This window comes from Gymnoscopelus microlampas (assembly GCF_963454915.1).
Source record: "Gymnoscopelus microlampas genome assembly, chromosome: 8".
NCBI lineage: Eukaryota > Metazoa > Chordata > Actinopteri > Myctophiformes > Myctophidae > Gymnoscopelus > Gymnoscopelus microlampas.
The window spans coordinates 45448391-45464720 of record NC_139945.1 but is presented as its reverse complement, the minus strand read 5'-3'; the positions used below and the strand labels follow the sequence as shown (position 1 = coordinate 45464720).

General features: G+C 41.3%; 1 protein-coding gene across 1 annotated transcript in view; it reads right to left on the bottom strand.

Moving 5' to 3' along the window:
* Nucleotides 1-16330, bottom strand: part of LOC311050896 (FRAS1-related extracellular matrix protein 2-like) — a 66585-nt gene that overhangs the window by 25890 nt on the left and 24365 nt on the right. The window contains exons 3-6 of the mRNA XM_084065115.1: nucleotides 12345-12491; nucleotides 8947-9177; nucleotides 3263-3388; nucleotides 2709-2960 (exon numbers count right to left, since the gene is read on the bottom strand). Coding sequence (XP_083921241.1) covers nucleotides 2709-2960; nucleotides 3263-3388; nucleotides 8947-9177; nucleotides 12345-12491 — 756 coding nt within the window. The remainder of the gene's footprint in view (nucleotides 1-2708; nucleotides 2961-3262; nucleotides 3389-8946; nucleotides 9178-12344; nucleotides 12492-16330) is intronic.

Here is a 16330-nt window from a genome sequence, read left to right as displayed (position 1 = left end):
TAAGATAACAATACAAATGTACGTGCAAGCAAGTTTCCACAATAGAGGGCCGTATCCTCCTCCCAAATGTTCATTCTATATAAAGTCACCCTTGTGTGCCGTGTGCACTCCGACAACTGATAGGCATAAGAACATTTTCATTCTCCCTCAGCCAGCCTAACGAAGCCCGAGGCAAAGACAACATGACTGCAACATAAGGCAGGAATAAACCTGACTACAGGCTGTTAGCATTGTCTCTCAGCCTAAGTCAAAATGTGTACTTTCTGTGTGGTGATAAATTGTGAGAACAATATTTCTTTGTAGGTTTGGCAAAGCCTTGCCAGGAGTTCACACAGTGGAGATAACATTAATTTATATGTATATGCAGAATCAATTTATTTTTCAATCAGCCAAAAGGTGCATTAATTGGATAAGTCAGACAGACAGACATGTCATTGTTTATAACAGCCGAGATAAGCAAAGTGCCTGTCACTCTATAGAGCGGAGCCAATTATACTATAACACTGTGTTTGCCTTCAGTCTCAGCAACTGTGTCCCCATGATAAAACGGTGTATGATTATCTACTGCTTTGCAGTAACAATGAAATTGGTCTAGACATAAAGACTCCTGCATTCTATACACACTGTTTAAACTATTGACCTTTTCTCTTTGAGACCGCTTCCACTGAAATCTTGTGGCTTGTTTATCTCGTATTATCTTAATGTGTTTCCAAATATCTATGGGCTGTCATTCTCCAAGACTCACAGGTATCCTTGACCCTCAACTTAAACATCAAAGTATGTGACTGAGTGGCAAAGTCATATAAAAAGAGATCAGATCAATAGATCAACCTGACGAACACCGCCAGAGCCTGTCTATCTAGACTTCGACAGTGTTCGGAAATTCAATAGCTACACTGGTAAAACCCTTCCTGCTGATCTTAACACTTGGCACTTGGACATAAAACAGCAGCATTCTGCCTACATAACTGTGCAGTGGGGTGCTGGGGGGTCCCATTAAAAACCTGTTTGTCTCAGAAGCTGTCTTGGCCGTCTGGAGTCAATGCCCAGGAGTAGTGAAGGTCAAAGGGTGCTAAGCACAATCTCACGTTACACAGGACACTGCTACAGTAAGTAAGTATTCCAAACACGTAACCTCCCTCCTTCCTGAAGCAGGTCAAACAAATCCACTTGAAGTTTGTCTGCCTAGAGTCCTAGGGGAGAAGAGAGGGAAAAGAACCTGCTACCACACAGTCTGAGAACTGCTGCTGCAGTTAACTTTACCCACTTAAACCGTACTTTATACTTTGTCATACGATGGTGTTGTGTGGCGAAAATAGCCAATCTACGTCCATCACAGCATGATAGCGGTTTGCGAACGGTGCACAAGGAAATGTTACTCTTATATTATATATAGTGCATAAGCATTCTTAGAATATAGTTTGTGGATTCTACAATATAAGTTAACACCTATGAATATTATTGACACAGAAAAGAAAGAAAATGTAACTGAACGTTAATAACTAAGTTTAATGATTGCTAGAGTATGGAACATTGTTACTCCATAAGAAGTCCATTTGACTGCACCGTTTTAATTGTCCTTTAGTATACATAAATATTAGCTGCTCACCAGACCAATTTTTCGTTGTGAATATGTGAACTTATTCCAGCAGTAATGAACTGCACTGTACCATACAGTATATAACAGAGGTGTCTCCTTAACCAGAGAGACCACGACTCTGAACCGCAGATCTGAAATAAATCAGTGCACAGCTAATTGACTTTATTACTCTGTTTGAAAAATGCCTCTTATGCTTTATGACCTTGCTAAAAACATTATTTATTAAATGGTGGATTAAAAATTGCATCGGCTTAATTATCTCGCTTCAGACAAGAGTTGTGATCCAAGGAAAAAGGAGGTTGAGCAATTACGCCAAATCTTTCAGCTGCGCTGTTGCCTGCCCACAATCAGTGGGTGTGCTTTCACAGATAGCAGGGCGATAAGGAACTGCAGTGAGGTGCTGGGCAACAAAGAGGCGTCAGGGAGATATGGAGACTATCAGGCCTCCAGTCTCAGCCTGCAGATATGAGATAAGCGTTTCCCCTCCAGCAAAGAGTGCGGACAGACACACGCACGCACGCACGCACGCACGCACGCACGCACGCGCGCAGACACACACACACACACACACACACACACACACACACACACACACACACACACACACACACACACACACACACACACACACACACACACACACTTGTTGTGTGTCCACACAAAGCGTATTGCACAATTGCATTTAACTATAGTTGCATTTAACTTGCAACGGCCGCTCCCGTTGCAAGTTGATGATGTCATATGTCCATGTGTGGTCCAGCCCTATGGAATGTTATTAGCATGTGTTAACTAAAAAACTACTTAATACTTCCTATGGTTAATATGAGCAACAAAAAAAATACTTTTTATTAGCACATGCATTCCAAACATTCCATAGGGCTGGACTAGCCTGGGACCAGACGAATCTGCCAGTGCAAAAAAAAAAGATTGCGCTCTGCGATTTGGGTCTGGGACCGCTCCGTTACTTATTCTGTACTTCTTCTCTACCATTACCTGTATCTTTGTTTCGTTCTTACTGCGGCGCTGCTATGACAACCTCGGGATCAATAAAGGTCTATCTATTAAAACATTTCAACGTGTAGCTGTGCTGGGTGAAAGGCCATCTTACCATCATCCATGTCAGGCACAATTATAACTTTAGCGGCAGGGAACTCCTGACCCAAGCGACCACCAATTGGCATGCTGAGAGAGACGTTGAAGCTCTCCTCATCTTCATACAGCGAGTCGTCGATGATCACAACGCGGCAGGATTTCTCCACCTCGCCCTTATCAAAGCGCAGGATGCTGTGGTGATCGTCAGGCCTGGAGATGTAATCGGAGTAGGACAGCACCGTGGTGGGGATGGTGCCTGTGGCTGACACTGGGTGGACACAAAGCACAGATACAGAGTCAGTTAGAGCCCGACCAATGCCAGATTTGTGGTATATATGGTACTGTGCACTGTAATACTGTACTGTAAGTTGGCAATAGGCTAAACATGTCAGTTCTTTTTGTGCAAATCGTTGGTCCTTGACATGAAAAAGTTTGAGAACCACTGATATATAGCAACATACGTTTTTCAGAAAACTGATTTAGAAGAGGTCTTAATGGGTGAATGACAATAATAAAGCCAGGAACTATTCCAGGAAGTGCAAGTATCTCAGAACTGTCCCTATAGTGTACCTTGCTGGGTTGAGCAGAGGACCATGAGCTCCTGGCTGACATCTCCACTCCTGCGTACAGGGATCAGGAGTTCACCCATATCCTCCTCTATGTTGTAGACAGCCGAGGGGATGAACACTGTTGATTCTACATAGGATAAAAATGAAAAATTTAAATAAATCAAATGATCACGCTTGCATTATTCATACACACTAACAAGCTTAGGATAGAGAAACGTCTTAAATATTTCTTTTTGATTTTCATGTGGGGATTAGGTCAAGGGAGTGTGTGAGCGATCAGAGATCTGTGGAAGATCTGTTGACCCTTCGGATAGAGACCAGGAAAAAACCCTGAAAAAGGAACTGTATCGGTGCCAGATGATATCAGACCTGGGTTTAGATCACAGAAACCTCTCTCACTGGCTGATAGCTGACACACTGGGATGAATATGAATTCTCTGTAAAGGTCATCTGGATGGGTTTCCATTGTCCCTCGCTTAAATTAATACTCAGCATCACTGCTTTGAGTGACATGCAGCCTAACACAGATAGACAGCTGGGACATATGGTACTATAATGCTATCTACGAATGGAGAAGAGAGGATTAATGAAACAGGCGTATGCTATGGGTCTTACACGCTATATGCTATACATGCTTCAGAGAGGTCGACTGATATTTGCCCGCATCTTTGCATGCAAAGATGAATCATAAAGGTTGGCCTGGATAAGCCAGGCATGTGCCGTGATTCCTTCCGCAAGCAAAGACTTGTTCTATTGGTGTTTTTTACTGGTCTGTTTTACTGGTGGCCCCTATATCTTTCCCCTTCTCCTTTTCTCAGTGGTGGAAAGTAACTAAGTACCTTTACTCAAGTACTGTATTGAAGTACGATTAAGAAGTACTTTTAGTCTCCTTTACTTGAGTATTTGAATTACAGCCATTATACAACGAGTTATAATACAGTGCTTAAGTGGTTTATCAGACTAATCGATTTAGTCTATTATAAGAAATGTTGATTAGTTGATATACAGTAAAAGGAAAACAAAACTGCTTCTCGATTATTCTGTTGGTTCTAAATGTCTGTTTCTAAACTTTCTATATATTTCGGTTAATTGCCCAAAATGAGATGTCTGAGATACAAGTGATCTAGCTTCTCATAATGTGCAACATGTGAGTTAGGGATGTGTCTTGCTCAAGGACACTTCAATCAAAGTGGGAAACTACCCATTCAAAAGGGGTCACTCCACCTCCTAAGCCACCAGCAGCAGTAAATTCCTCAGTGTTAATTTATGCATTGGTAACTCAAATAGCTTACAAATCTAACCAAATGGACTTGTAAAGGTCCATTTGGTTAGATTTGTATACCCTGAGAGTTAAATTAACACTCAAGATTTTAAAGTGTAATCTCTGGTAGCTACTGTACGTATATTATATTATATATATATATATTATAGCTCCTCCAACCATTCTGGATCTATGTAAACTTTATCCATCAACTAGAGCTGAACTATTTCACAGGGACAATCCCTGAAGCATTCAAGTTCTCTGCTCACCGTAGAAACATTCCAACAAACATTCATAACTCGATTCTGAGAGTCCAAATGACTTTGCAGTATGTTCATCATAAACAGCATACTCATATGGTAATTGTTAATGTTTGTTTATCAACATAGAAAAGCAGGGTTTGTTAAAGGCACTGGGAAAATCTTTCACAACTTTTGGAGAGATACAGGGAGTTATATTAATTATTCTCCAGAGACTGCTGCTTTGAATGAAAAACATAACATGTTAATCATCATAACAAAGCAGCAATATAGTCATTTATATAATTATCTGCCATATCTGTTGTTTATTAGAAGTTACTTATTTAGCAAACACTAATATCTCCACTGGTGAAGCCATATTGCTTTATACAGTATCTGGGGGCCCATTTCAAACATAAAAGAGAAAAGAGACAAAAATATAACTAGGATTCAAGTTAGTTTGCATCCATAATGGTATATATTTGAACTTGAATGCATTATGTCCTCTTTAAGCACCATGGACAGCTCAACACAGAAATAATCCAAATAATTCCCTTAATTATTAATCAATACACATTTAATAAACTGAAACAATTATATTTTTGTTTTGGAATGAGGAGAAACCTTGTCCGTCTCAGCAATTACTAGTCTCATTAGCTCTAGGAGAGTATTATGCTGTAGCATCCCTGCCTCCAGAATGTACCTCCGAGCATACTTTGAGATGCAGTTAACTCTAGCCTTTTTAGTTGTTTTTTCTCATATTATTCCTACTGTAATCCCATGACGTAGCCAGACAAAATGAACGTAGGAGATGAAACTGGGTGGAAACGATTCAGAGATTTAAAGCATATAACTGCATTGCAGAACCGATGCAAAGACGTTACGGCGGTCCCTCATATTGGGACGGTATCGGTGTTGGTTTTCAAAGCAGCGGATGTAGGCTTGTAGCAGAGGTTTTCTCTGCCGTTCTAGCAACTACATAATTATATCTCAAATCAAAAACCACCTAAGTGGAAAAAGCGGCACTCCAAAATAAATACTGCAACACAGTGGCTCAGTTTCTCATTTTATTGCGAGAACGCAGCATTTGTATACATAGCTGAGCACCCACTGCCCAAACTAAGAAGGCATCCAGAGGAAGCGCACCAGTTTTTCTTTCTTATGCATAATTAAGAAATCCCATGACGTAATTATAACCTTCCAGGACAGTGTCCTATACAGGTGAACACCAAGGTACTTTGGGGCTTGCTGGAACTCCAGGTGCTTGTTGTCAACGGACACCTCCAGTTCCCTACACTGTCGTTAAGATAAGGTATGCCACCGACACTGTCTTACCAGTACTGAGCTGCAGGTGCGATCTGCGACGGTAAGTAGCCAAGATGCCCATGTCCTGGTTGAGACCCTCTTCCATCACCTTCCATGTTGGTTGATGCCGCATAATGGTCAACCAACATTAAGAAGAAGCCCACATGTCAAGAAGGTTTGCCATCATAACTGGCTGCCTGAAGTCCACCCCTGTGTCCTACCTGCCAGTCCTAGCGGGAATTGCCCCAGCCGGCCTCCGACGAGAGGCTGCTACCCTCGCCCTGGCAAGGAAAGCCCAGAAACATGACTGGCACGTCCTGCATGAAACTACAAATAAGGCAGCGCCTCCAAGCAGACTCAAGTCCCGCTACCCCTACAATCCTCACATCCCAGAGGACCTGTCTACAAACGCATGGAGTGGGAGTCGGCTGGACCCACACGTCTCAACCATTACATTCGGGACCCAGGAGATGGAGTTGTAGGAGATCTACCATGCCAGCAATTGACCCTGCGGAACCGCCTACGTACTAGGGTTAGCTGCTTCAAATCGTGAAGAATAATAAGTGGGCCTAGCTGGTAGACAGTATATAGCATGTGAGAGTGGGGAGCTTGAGCAGACTGCCAACCACATAATCACCACCTATCCCCTGTATACACCGCCATTGGACAAGGGCCTCTTCCGCGTGGGACCAGAGACGAGGGCGTGGCCGCATACCATTAAGCTGGACATAATGACAACAATAAACGAAAGAAGAACTACATATAATTTAGATGTCCTCAGATATATCACTAGGTGGACATCTCCGTTCATATGGCTATGCATTGCTTATAAAGATTATTTTAATTACACGTATTTGCTTTGGTCTGAGAATTTACCTGTTTGTATTGGTTGATACCTTTTTAGCAGTGTTCACAGTGAAAGAAGTGACCCACCTCCCATTTAGCTGTGAATGCTGAGTTGTTTATTGATTCGAAGTGCGATTATACTTGGCTGTTATCTTTGAAGCCGTGTCCAGTGTGTCATCTTTGAATGAAGCAACCACAACTCGCCACACGCCAACATATCATTTTTTATAAAGTGGCTGAGCTATTCAATTCTTGTATCAGCCAGTGGCCCTCTGGGCGGGCGGGCTCGTTTAAATTGAAACGGGTGAAACAAAGCTACAGTCACCATCGAGTGGTGGACAGTAACAAAGTGCATTTACTGGAGTACTAGCCTCGATCTCCAGGCTTTTATTGTTTAGTTTTACTTAAAAATAAAAGCCTGGACCAGCGTGTCGGTGTACCCGGTATAGGAAGTGTTTCATTTCCCCAACCAACCAGAGTGCAGTGGGCGTCGCTCGTAATGTTGTGTTGACGGGGCGGAGGCTGACGGACAGATCGGTGAACCAATGGGATCAGGCGCATTCTCTCCGCGCTGATTTTAAACCCGCCCCTCTATACACGAAAGCAGGAAGGCTAGTGCAGCCTACTGGAGTACTTAACTTACGTATTTTTTTTTAGCATATATACTTTACTGGAGTATTTGATTTTTTTTTAATACTTATGACTTTCCCTCCACTATATTTCAAAGACAAATATTGTACTTGACTCCACTACATTTAGGATGGGAATAAGTACATTATGAATTAACCACTTAAGCCCTATTTCAAATATAGTCAAAATAGCAGATCTACAAGCTCACAACGTATCGCATTGTGAATACTTAAGTATTTTTTAAAAGCAAGTACTCCTGTACTTTAACTCAAGAACAAATATGACAGAGCAACTTTCACTTGTAGTGGAGTAATATTTGACCAGGAGTATCTGTACTTTGACTCTGGGGTTGAGTACTTTGTCCACCACTGTCATCATCTGTGTGACATATAAACATGTGTGATCATTTGAGATTCTGAGTGTTCATTAAACTGGTGGATTCCTTATCTATTTTATTTACTCCTCTGTTACATCCACCGCCAAAGGGGAGAATTCTCCCCTTTTCAGTCAATGGTGTTTACCGCCAAAGGGGAGAATTCTCCCCTTTTAAAATTTTTTTTTATTTTGTTTTTGAATTCCTAAAATGTTTCTCTAATTTTTGAGTATAACATTTGTGTCGTTATTTTCTACGAATTAGGAGATATAAAATGTTTTATTTTTTCAAATCCATTCACTTCAATGTTAAAAAATAAACGGACAAATAATTCACATTTTTTCTATAAAAAATGATTAAAAACCCTGGCAGTGGGTGAATAAATTATGAATAAACTCCGGCAGTCAATGGAAAAATATACTTTCACTAATATCTGAACATCATCCTTCCCACTGGGCTCCATATGGGTGAGTACACCGTAGAGTTCTGCTCTCCTTTCAGTCTTATCGTTCTATGGTTTAAATGTGAAGCACTGAGCTGCTGTATGTATGTACCCTGGCAAAGATGGACAGAGAGGAGAGAGAATGCTGCTCTCTTATCACTGCTTGAAAAATTGGGTTGCCGGTAGATAAAGAAGCTGCAGGAGGCCCGGCCATACTTAGTCACTGTTTAAATAGGTTCTTAAAAACAAACGTTACCCTAATCTTTTAACAGCTGCAGAATATTCATCTCAAGCAATATTAATGCAAACATATCAATGACACCTCCAGGAAACATGTTTACAAAGTGCATATCTATGTTCAATTGATGTTCTTTGGCTACCGTGTTACTTAGGACAACATTCTGAAAGGTTTATCTGGCTTTCCCCAAGTCTTCTTCACTCTAATGAAGGCCTATGATGAGGCCTTTCAAAAGCGTGTGTTTTATCCCAAATATCCCATGGATGTGCTTTGGTAGCACTACTTTTCTAATACTTCCAATGGAATCTGAAGCATTGCGAGTTCTTTATAAGAGGTGAAAACATTACTGACCATCGCCGGGGTCCAAGATCTCCACCGTGGCAGCGTCTGGAAATTCGAGGGCCGCCATGACCGGCTCAGATAGAACGATCTGGAAAATCTCTGACACCTCATATTCACCGTCGGACAAGATCCGGACCTTCCAGGTGGCTGTGGTCTGCCCTGGGTTAAACTGAACCTGCTTCTGAGACTTCCCACGGAAGTCTTTGTCTGTCTCCGCCGTGCCATCTTTGGTGCCAATGCCTTTCGGGAGGAGAAGGGAGAAAAAAATACTATTTTCACTTTTAGTTGACAAGAAAACAAACAAACAAAACAAAAGCATACAGAAAAAGTAACATTGCCAGGGTGTACAATAATATGTCTCCCAGGCTGAACAGAATGCAGTCAGTTGGCACTGAAATGAAGCCATTGTGTATTTATAAACAGATGGTCTTGACATGTAACAGGAGGCTACAATAATCAGCATTTTGTGACAGCAGAATCTATACCCCCTCATGTCAGTCTGTGCGCAGCAGCGATGATTGGAGGCTGGACAGCCTCCACCGTGTCTGTTAGGCCAGTGTTTGATCAGGCCTGGCAGGGCTTCTGCCATGTGGGGATACTGAACCTCATGAAATGTTGTACAGACTGGGGGCGGGCAATAGCTGTCTAACAGCTGGCTGTCTCACAGGGAGCCCACGAAAATGACATAAATTAAGACGATAAGGTTAAGAAAGAAATGAATACATGAACAGAAAGATAACAGGGTGGTTTTCAAAAAGCCACCTGCTTTCTTAGAACAGATAAAGCATGACGGAGATAGGACAAGAGAGTAACGTTTGAGTAAAAATAAGAAAATGTAATAAATAATATGAGTTTATGAATACAAATTACCATTTCATTATTTGATTTAAATAACAAAAATGGGCTTTTTGATATGCAACTATTGCCTGAGGGGAAAAGGCCCTGCACATATGTATGTATACTAAGACAAAAAAAAAAAAAAAAACAGAGCCAGAAAAATCACCTGTCTTCAAAGAGCAGATAAGAGAGAGAGAATGTATTAGTTAATCCTAACTCTGTCTCGCTCAAAACGGGGGGGAATTGGATTGCCGTGACCACCGCAGCCACTCCGAGGTTTAGCGGCATGTGGGCTCAGTCAAGCCTCCAAACCAGTGCCACCTGCGTGGCACTGGTTGCAGCAGGAAGCAGCAGGTCGTCAGTGGGGCTCTCTGATCAGTGTTCAGTCATGCAATGCTGGGCTGGAGGAGATATCCCCAGTCTACATGTGAAGGCACTGGCCTGGGATCAGCCATAGCTTCATCTCTGCACTGAGGCAGATGGGTGGCGTGAATCGCCAGGCTGTTGTGCCTATTGATCAAAAGGTTTGCATTTCTTTCACCGCAGTCGAAAAAGCCTCCAAAGAATCCCTAATGAATGTTCCTGTTCTTTCTCCTGGAAGGGTAATAACTTGCCGAAGGGCAAAGAAAGACAAAACATTGGGCTTTGCAGCATGATTTTTAGGAAATACTTTCAAATTATGTTTTCTTTTTGTACATGATGGTTTGTAAATATATATTTTTGGGGAAATGAAAGCAATGAAAGGATTGTTAATGTAGAAAATGGCGATAATGTAATTAAGATACACATCCTTCAAGTTTCATAAGGATGCCCATAATTCATTCAAATGCCTTTACAATGCATTATATTCCTGATAGTTCATAAAATAGCAATCATTAGAGCCACGTTGAGGTGGTATTATCACAAAGAGAAGCTTTAGTTTCTCACATCTACAGTACAGCCAAGTATGACACTTTGGAAGATCTATAAAGAAATACATGATTTATTATTTGATTTATCATTTATCTAACATTAGGTCATTGTCAAAACAAAATGGCCCTGACAAAGACATTCTGCATTGCTTCTCTCTTTGTTGTGGCTCTGATCCCATGCCTGATGTTTGCAGTACACAACAGAAGACTGGCACATGATGAAAATATCATCACAGTTCAAATAAATGAACAGTTTCTGGTTTAGAAACACACAAGGAGCCAGTCATTTGGATTCATCTGTTCCTCCATTTTTGCATCTTACAAAATTACATCTCATTCGCCCTCAGGTTATTCTATATTTTACATTTACAAAATGCTTATGTAGATGTATTTCTCAGTTTGATCACATGTTGGTTTTTCTCTGATCCTTTAGAAGGCCAGACAGCCAGAACATCATCACATTCTGTGACTGTGCTCACATTTGTTCTCAGAATTCTAAATCTAAACATTAATAAAACAATGTCTCAACCAAATGGATTTAAGTTAATGATTGTTTGAAATTGTTCTTTCGGATGAGACTTATTTTCCATGTTATTTTTTTGAAATTTAAAAGATTATTTTTGAAATTCAAAAGATGCCCACAGAATGCATGGTAGGTGTTATTTATTATTATTTATTTCCCCTTTTCTCTTTTCTTGCACCATTCTCTACTCAGATAAGCAAATAACATCTCTTTCTCTTTCCTCAGGGACCATTGTTTTTCATGTCTACAATGCTAGGCATTATCCATCCACTTGTTTTTGTAATGGTGATTAGAATCTTAATGCTATTATTGAGATGGACCATTTTTCTATTTTAGTGACTTAGTGGGTCTGACAAAATAATTAATATGAACATTTTGTAATATATAAAATGTATATAAAGTTCAGCAAAAAGGGCCGATCTCTCTAGAGACATTTCATTAGTCAGTGGCCCCAGAGAAAACAAAGATACAGACCACAGTTAAATCACCTTGTATGGGGTGAGACGTTTATCCGCTGGTCATTTTTTAAACGTGTCATTTATATAGACAGAATAGAGGGTAGCGAGGAACAATGACCAACAATAGTGAAAATTCCAGGCGCTCATAAACTCTTACAGAAGCTCTGTTTGCTGTCGTGCTTCAGTTATTGCTCATTTAGTTCAGGCCAGTAAAACTGGGTGATTAAGTTGCAGAGAAGTGTCCTTCAGTGGCCACCAACTTTGAATGACCTTTCTCATGAGCACATGCAGCCCCTTCAGTCCCATTGTGTGAATGGACTTTAAGTACTGACCCAAGGAGAATGGTGAAAGGCTATGACCTGTGTGACCCTAAAGGGTGTGAGTCTTAATAGTTAGGAGATAGAAGTTTGTGCGGGCGTGCGCACAGGCGCGTGTGCGTGCAGGCGTGCGGGCGGGTGTGCATATATGTGTCAAGGGGGTGGGGTGGGGGTTTACAGGGTCATGAATTTTGCATTGAATAAAAAAACATTAATTAAATCCCATTCAAATTCAAAGTATTAAAAGAAAGTAAAAACAAAAAAAACAAGCATTTAATTGATTGTGTCTCAGTGATGTGATGAAGTCATGAAGTGATGTTGTAGCCTTTTCAGGGAATTGGAGGTTATAAAGTGTACTTACTGACAAAGGAGGTTTCTCCCAGATAGCCCCTGCGTTGCAGAACCACCTCCAGAAAGCGGACCTCTTCGTCCACCACATAGTGCTCCTTCTCCAGAGAGATCCAAGCCCAGTTCAGACGGAACTGCTGATTCTTCAACTTGTTACCTCCTGCAAGTAAACATATTTGAGAATGTTATAGAACTAACCCCAAATAATCACATGAATTATGTCCGGCTGAAACTATTTCAGATTTTTAAAGACTTTACTATTGGGAAACGTGCAGTGGAGATGTGTCTGCGTTGGCACAGCAATTTCAGTAACCCTTCATTACAGTGAATCCATGTCTACCTTGTACCTCCCACAGACTGGCAGGATTCTGTGGGTGGTACAAGGTATCAGAGGTATCAGTAGCGCAATGGCCTGATGTAGACAACATTAGAAGTATTTTGTCTAATGGCTTCGTTTCTAATAAAGAAATGTGTATTTCCAGTCTGAACGGCCAATTTCCACCTTGCCTTTTGAAGTTGCTTCAGAGGCATTGGCGGCTTTGGTCATGGAGGGCATTGCTGTTACCATTTGACCATATATAGAGAGCGAGACCAAAGCCATGCACACACTGAGACATTTAACACAAGCTTATATGCGTTTAACACGTGCACACGCATGCATGACGCATAAACACACATCTTAGAAAATCGGTCCTGCTGTGTGCAGGGTAGACAGCGATGGTACTGAACGTAGAGAATAAACGCCTAATTTTGTTTTCATCATACAAAAACGAACTGATTTTCAGTGGGGAAAAACGTGACGTGTGTATAAACGAAGCACCACTTTCAACCTGGCATCCCTATTTTGGCCATGTAATTATAGGGGGAAAAAATCGAAAAAATCAAATAGTGAAAATTTCACATCTAAAAGCTGAGCTGGTAGATGAGCTATTTTTTGTAGCATGACAACATCTAACAATGAAGCATAAAATAGGGCTTAAAGGGGAAATCCACCCATTTTCAATATTTAACTATGTCATTAATATAGCATAAAGGAGTTGTGTGGAAATAAGAAAAAAGTTCCCCCCTTTCTGTGTTGCCTTGAACTGGAGGATTGATTTTGGGTTTAACATTGCAAATTACAACATGATGAGTCATCATGTTGTAATTTGCAATGTTAAACCCACAAAAAAAAAATGGGTGGATTTCCCCTTTAAGTGGTACAGACCCAGGTGACTAACCAACTGAACAGCTGGCAGATGTGAGAGTGGTGGTATGAAGGAGAAATGACTGCAAAGAGGCACTTCAGCAGTGGTATTGTTCTGGGATTTCAGAGAATTGCTTTTGTTTGTGTTGGCACTGAAGCTGAGGCCAAAGTTCCCAGACCTCTCCTCTGCCCCGCCCCAGTGTGGTCATGATCTGTAAATCTGTCACATCCAGCCAACAACTCCACTATGTACGTTTCCTTTTCATGAGCCGGGTGAGACCGATACGTTCACCCTGTGTGTTTTATTATGTGTGAGAGAGAGAGCGCATGTGTGTGTGTGTGTGTGTGTGTGTGTGTGTGTGTGTGTGTGTGTGTGTGTGTGTGTGTGTGTGTGTGCGTGTGTGTGCGTGTGTGTGCGTGTGTGTGCGTGTGTGTGTGTGTGTGGAGGGGAAGGGGGGGAGGGGGGCAATAACTCCTAGGCAATAGTTTAGAGTTATTTAATTTGGTTCTGCAGTTGATATACAGTATCTGTAGTGTACTGTACAATAGGCGTAGGCTCATGGTACCTATAGCTTAACAGTGCTGAGTTATAACTGGGGCAGAATGAAAAATACAGTGAAACAGTATGAAGCAAAATGAGATGGATGAGATGAAAAAAAGAACAGCCTTCTCTTCTCACCTTGTGAAAAAAAAACACAAAAAAACCCTGATCTCAATGTTAATCATAATTGTATTAAATTCCTCCAGCTAAATGAGTAACTAACAATGAGAAATGTTGTACGTGGGTGTGTGTGTGTGTGTGTGTGTGTGTGTGTGACAGGACCTCCCAACAGTATAGGATAGGAGCCAGCAGCATTGTACTCCACTCACAGGTAAACACTGCACACTACAGTATGTGGGACCTCTGTGTCTTGAGGGATGACTAATGTAACGGAAAGAGAAAAGGACCTGTGCTGTTAATCTAAACACGTACAGCATACGCAGACTTTGCTGCGTCGTCTGTTTAGATAACACTGTTGATATTAACTCAACAAAGCACAACTGATACAGGCAGATAGATTACAAGTGAATAGCCCTTTATAATCAAAGACTTGCACAGGGACATCCTAAGACCATTTATAGGTAAGCTTCATTACACGGTGCTTCATACATTTCAGTAGGAACATTAAACGGTGACACGCATAATTATTTACACAGAGATGACGACTCGCCTCTGACGGTAAGCTTGAAAGAGGTAGCTCTCTATCCATCCAAATGAAGCATCTCAGGCACTTTGTACCCCCAGTTGTATAATAGAGTGGGCCCATCAATTATCCATTTGTTCACATTCAGCAAGACCAGGTGAGCATAAAAGTCAAAACAATGTCCTCAGATCACAGGGAAAATAATTTATAATATATGCACAATTTATACTACACCCATTCCAAGTATACAGTAGCATGAGTAAATATTAGCATGAGAAAGCCTTGGAGTCATTTCAAAACCTGCAATGTGGCCCCTAAGGAGCTGGAGCTTGGAGGTGCTTGTTTCCTGAGGGCCACTTCACTCCCCCAGATTTATTTCTAATTAAGATAAGCAGAGGTTGGAATACGTCCACTTCAAAAATTCTTCAAGGGAAACACCACCGCTAATCTTTAACTGCTGCAAGCAGCATTGAGCTACACTTTAGTCGTTCAGTGCTGTATTACTGTGGTATCTCTATATATTATAATGTGTGCATGGCTGTGTAATCCTGTACCATACAGTGCATCATACTTGCTCATCCTACAAATCATATACATTATGCATAAAGTACATCTATTTATATTAGATTATATATTAAATAAGAGATATATGCTTAAATTGCCATTGCTTACTGGCAATTTAATCACAACATTGAGAATCAACCTAGTTCATAAACTGTAAGATACCTTGGTATGGGTCACATAATACAATGGTCAGTGTAACTGTATCCATTTGTAACAAAATGTAACCAAAAGGACCCATACATTTTTACTCTATCTGAGTGAAATTAACACCGATTTTACTGTGTATGGGTCAATGGTGCATCATGATTCATGAAGTTAATGGTGAAAGCACTGTGCATGTAGCTGTACAGTGAAGCCACTTGGATGTGTGATGAAGGACAGAAGGCTTTTGAGGGACGCCAGAGAATGCGAAAGGCTGGGCTGTGCCAGCACAGTGCCCCTGTCTCCTCCCTGCATACATGTTGCAGACAGTCCTTATTTGGTCACCCTGAAGGAACGCGGGGGCCAGGATGCCCCAACGGACCCTTTTCTGTTCATTCAGCCAGCCAGACAGACAGGCGGCCCTTTGCCCACAGAGTTAGCACCACGCTGATTAGGCTGGATAAAGTAGGACTGGTCTCTGAACTCTGTTCAATGGGGACAATGCAGCTAAAAATACTTAACGTTCATATGGTACTGCTGCAAATAACTTTGAGTGGCACCTTTTTCCATAATGTAATGACAGTAATCCATTCAGTATGCTGATACCCTAGTAGTATGTAACCAAAGCTCAATCTACCCATGATGTCACGGTTGGCAACACTGATTTGAAATAAATTAATCTTTAGTGTATAAGTTCAACATGGAAGGCTCTCTCCCCCGGCAAGCACTGCCCAGTGTTCATTGATGAAATCCCTCTAACCTCACGTGCTCACGTGAACCAATGACTGCATTTCCCGTCATCTATTAGGACCATACAGTATGTGTCATTTGTAAACACCTGTCTATGCAGTCTTTCAGGGCTAATGACACGCCACCACCACGCCACCTCCACCAGCGTCCAATTCAAATTATTATATTTAACAT